Source organism: Clytia hemisphaerica, unplaced genomic scaffold (genome assembly GCF_902728285.1).
Source record: "Clytia hemisphaerica strain Z4C2 unplaced genomic scaffold, Clytia hemisphaerica genome assembly, whole genome shotgun sequence".
Classification (NCBI taxonomy): domain Eukaryota; kingdom Metazoa; phylum Cnidaria; class Hydrozoa; order Leptothecata; family Clytiidae; genus Clytia; species Clytia hemisphaerica.
In genome coordinates, this window is record NW_027103587.1 from 113,779 (window position 1) to 118,598 (window position 4,820).

A 4,820-nucleotide genomic window follows, 5' to 3' on the forward strand; every position below is an offset into this window, starting at 1 on the left:
GCAATGAATTTTGTTATGAATTCATGTATAAAACATGAAATTTGGTCAATTTGTACCAAAATTACGACGTTTTTAAGTTTTGCCTGGAAAGGCTTACGATGACGTCATCACAAAACTTTCAACCTCCATAACTTTTGATAGGAAGATCTCTGGTAAATTAATGCGTGTCCAAAATTTCCCGTAATTTTCCGGAGGCACTTCCACCCCGTTAAACATATAACATTATACATCAAAAGAAGCAAATTTTGGAATAGAATTTGAAAATCACTGTTACTTAAATTTATTTATCAAATATCACCAAATTATATTACTTTTTCTAATTTTCCGGGGGTTTGCATCGATACAATTTCGACGATTTATTTAAGTATAAGGCCAAAACATTTAAGTAACAGTGCTTTCCAAATGCGTTACGTTGGTACAAATTCATCCAGAAACTTTTTTCCCCAAAAATCGGGTGGCTAATGGGTCCGCCTCGCGATTTGCGGTTTATGACGTAATGTTTCTATATTTGGATGTCGAAACGCGCTTTCCCGTACTTTTACACTTACCCCCGGATTTCAAGACTACTTCGTCTGCCGTGTGATTAAGATGCGATGAAAGGCGCCAATACGAGAAAATTGTGTTTTGAGATTGAAATGGAAGGTGATTGAAATGTCCAAACTGGCTGACTGAGCTCCAGCTATCATAAAGTTCTCAACAGAGATGTATTGGTTCAGATATTTGATAAAAGTGTTTGTGATATTGTGATTGTTGTAAGAATTTACTTTAAAACAGATAGATAAACCCAGACACCACCACCCAAAGGCTAAATAAAAGAAGAAGGGGGGGTGGGGCGGGTGGGGTGGGGAGGGTCCGATCAGACTAATATATCAACTAGAGAGACTATTTTTGACCATTTAATTTTTGATAACCTTTACAAAAAATACGCAAAGTGAGGTAACGTTAACGAGAGATTCAAAAACTGTTTTTGCCTGTGTTTCTTTTTTTATAATAGAGGATGTTTTTTTAAGCTTTTCTTAAGGCCCGGGAGAGTTATTCTTATAATTATTGATATATCCACTGAAACACTGTTTGCCTCTTGCTGCGATGACGTAACTCGCGCAGCAATTAACTCACTGTCTATTGGATGACCATTTTGAGCGTTTTGGCGGCGTTACCGCCCATTCAATTAATTCAAATATGTAAATAGACAGTTCTAATTGGGCATATTTTGACGAACAATTTATTTTAGATGAAGATATAGATAACATGGCTACTGTTTTTCATTGCAAATATCTGAAAGCAACTCTCTTCAGAATCAGCCAAAAATACCATGCCCAAGAAAAACAAAAAAAGTACAATGAATTCTCATCGCAGTTTGCGCATATCACCATGGACTATCAAAAATTTATTACATATTACAATCGCTTTGTATTAAAATAATAAAAAGAAACTACAAAAAGGAGTAAGAGAAGCATGGATTGATATGTTCTCTTTGGAGAAATGGAATGCTTTGGATGATGGCCATAAACGTTTACACACTGTCCGTGAATGTCAGCCATGTAAATTTATCATCTTTGATCCTTCGCCCAGACTCCTGTGCCTTCAATTTCTTTGGATTCAACATGCTCAACACCATCTCAGTCATTTCATTCTTCACCTTCAACACCTCATCCCACACCTCCTCAAATCTACAAATGCCAAAGACGCCAACAAACCTTTTCGTCATTAAAGATTGATATCCCCATTCAATTCTACTCCTTCTGTAAAACATCAAAACAAGCTGCGTCGACTTTTGACCAAACTGAATGAAGAATTCCATTGTTTATATGGGAAAAAATTTACTGATGTTGTTTGTAAAGTTCCAGAGGCAAAACTGCAAGCAAAACCAACAGAGGCTGAGAGGAAAAAAAGAGATAGAAAGATCCGAAGAGATGTTAGAGATGAGCTTCAGAATGTTTTATATTCGCGAGATTCTCAAGTTCTCTTTGGAACACGTCAAACAGCATCTCAATATGAATCACAAAGAAAGGCAATGTTTATGGAATCTCCTGCAGATGCTAAAGCAAGAACAGAGAAGCGTAATCTAGTTTTCATTTCTGTGAACCTTGTGTTAAACTAACATGTATAATTATTGGAAAAACTCCATAGTTTTAAAAATTACAACATGATTAGGAAAATAATGCAATTTTTTAATTTTAGCGAGAGCTTATGTTAGCAAAATGACAAATTTTTCAAAATACTAAATATAACCCCAATTTTTGTCTAGAACAAAAAAAGAACCAACTCGTATTTTGAAAAATTTGCCAATATTGCTTCCAAAGTATGACATATAATATGACTGTGTATTATAAGCAATAAAATAAATAGTAAACTTTCTATTCTAATTCCTAGGTAAACTAGACGAAGAATCAGGAAAATGCAAGAAAGAGAGAAGCTCAAAAAACCTTGATCAACTTGACTTTGATAAAGCTGGCTTGTTGAATCATGTCAACAGTTTACCAAAAGGATCAAAGGTTTGAAACAGAGGCTTGATAATTTAAATTGAGTACATTTCTTCATGTGAATGTCTGATATCACAATTAGCTTTAATTAATCAACACTTCCATTCAGGAGCTTGTACAAATACCCAAAATGATGTTACTAGACCGGCTGTATGAAATCAAGTATCAAATAATGCATTTAATTAATTAAAATGAATACTGTTTCTGGTTTCTTCCTAAAAGGATTTTCATTTAAAATCAATTTAGTCTTAGAAGTAACTGCTTCACGTTTTATGTGTTCATACTCAATAAACAACAGAAACCTGTCTTGAAATTCAACATATGCTTCAGGTTATAATGTTACCGGCCACCGATTTCACTACCAGTGAGTGAAACAGCCCTGAAGCGGAAAGGGTAGTGGGGTTAATAGTTATAACACCTGGCTATTCCACTAAAGGTAACGACCACAATAGTTCATCATATTGTTAAAATATACTTTTGATATGATGACTATTGTTTAACAAACATCAATAGTTAGATGGACAAAATTTTGAGAGCTTCTGTTATAGCTCTTTTATAGTCCACTTTCTAACAGTTTAAAGGGACATTAAAGTAGTAAAATGTAAACATTGCGCGAACCACGTGTCATTAAAGAGAACAATTAAAATCACGTGTCCAAAACAAACTTGTAAAATCATTGAACAAGCAAAATTTGCCATATTTGGTTTGATTTTTTATTTTGACATGTGACATTTGTTTTGATTTTGTAACCACTACATACAGTTTGTTTACAAATTTCGCAAGTACTGTTATGTCCCTTTAAACTGTTTGCAATGAATTTCAATGTTTCAGTGAATTTTTTTTGAAACTTTCATGTTTTCTTTTTCCTTGTAAATGACACAAACGTGAATTTTATAGACTGAAATATACAGTGATTCCTGATTTGTTAGAGTTTGTTATTTTATTACTTTTATAGCTTTGCTTATCAACAGTTGGAAAACCTTTTGGTATCCCAGAGAGTCCTCAGGCTAACATGGTTGTCAGAGAGTTTTTAGAGGCAGAGAAAGTCGATATTAGTTTATTTAAAAACAACTATATAAATAAAGACAGAGTGAGAAGGTGTAAATTGAAAAAGCAAGGTGAGTTTTTTTATATACCATTTTCAATCAGGATTCAATTTAGACAATTGCCCAGAATTATTGACTTATATAGTGTTTATTACAAAATTTAGAAAAATAATTAAGTGGATGGGACCTTTTTTATACCGGGTGACCCACGAAAAAGTTCAGACGTTTCCCGACATCTTGAGGCCGAACAAATGTCCCAAAGTGCTTGGAGTTTTGATATTTAGAAAGTAGATATCCTAACTTAAAATTTGAGCTATCACTTTTAAAATTTGACCGACTTGTTCACTACTTATGAGCTTTTAAAGTCAAAATTCACTTTTCAGAAAGTGTAAAAAACACGTAAAAAAGAGGTATTAAATTTATGCAATCAATTAGAAAATCACTTACAAATTGACTTATTTAACGAGTTTTATGACATTAATAATTAATAAAAACACCTTTAAAAGTAATTTTTGTTTAAAACAAGACTAGTTTTTATAAAAATTGGCGCTTTTGTAGATTTTTCAGATTTTTTTCAAAAACTGTATATATCAAAAACGTCTAAAAATACCAAATTTGATACCCCTTTTTTACGTGTTTTTTACACTTTCCGAAAAGTGAATCTTGACTTTAAAAGCTCATAAGTAGAGGACAAATTGGTCAAATTTAAAAAGTGATAGCTCAAATTTTAAGTTAGGATATCTACTTTCTAAATATCAAAACTCCAAGCACTTTGGGACATTTGTTCGGCCTCAAGATGTCGGGAAACGTCTGAACTTTTTCGTGGGTCACCCGGTAGTTTTTGTGGATAGAAAAGTTGGTGTCTCTATTAATAACAATAATAACTTACCCCCCTAAGTTTTCAATACTGATGAGAATTTCATGGGTAAAAAATGTTATGTTTTGTCTTGTTTTTATAGGTGTGTCTCTGCCGATGCCAAGACCATATAAGTATTTAAAGGAAGAACTTCTGAAGAAAATCAACAGGGGAGAAATTCTAATCGGTGAATTGATTGAACCAAAATGTTACATCAGGATAAAGTTTAAAAGGGGAAAATTATTAAGGAAAAGGTTGAAATTCGTGGACGCAAACTTCCACTGGAGGAAATTCGAAGGAGAATGTTTGAGGAACACAAATCTATGGGTAAATAGTTAACCCCTCTCTTTAGTCAGGTCAACATACATATTCTTGTTAAGCGCACTTACAATGTGTAGAGGCTGCTGATTCATTTTTTGTCACGAAATAGCCTTA

The 4,820-nt window shown here is 33.4% G+C and overlaps 1 protein-coding gene across 1 annotated transcript; it reads left to right on the forward strand.

Moving 5' to 3' along the window:
* The first annotated feature begins 1,248 nt into the window (after window positions 1–1,248).
* On the forward strand, window positions 1,249–4,611 carry LOC136801466 (uncharacterized). Its single transcript, XM_067058110.1, has 4 exons — window positions 1,249–1,334; window positions 1,714–2,060; window positions 2,374–2,495; window positions 4,489–4,611. The coding sequence occupies exons 1-4, from the start codon at window positions 1,249–1,251 to the stop codon at window positions 4,525–4,527; spliced, it is 594 nt and encodes a 197-aa protein (XP_066914211.1). The 3' UTR covers window positions 4,528–4,611.
* The last annotated feature ends 209 nt before the right edge of the window (window positions 4,612–4,820 follow it).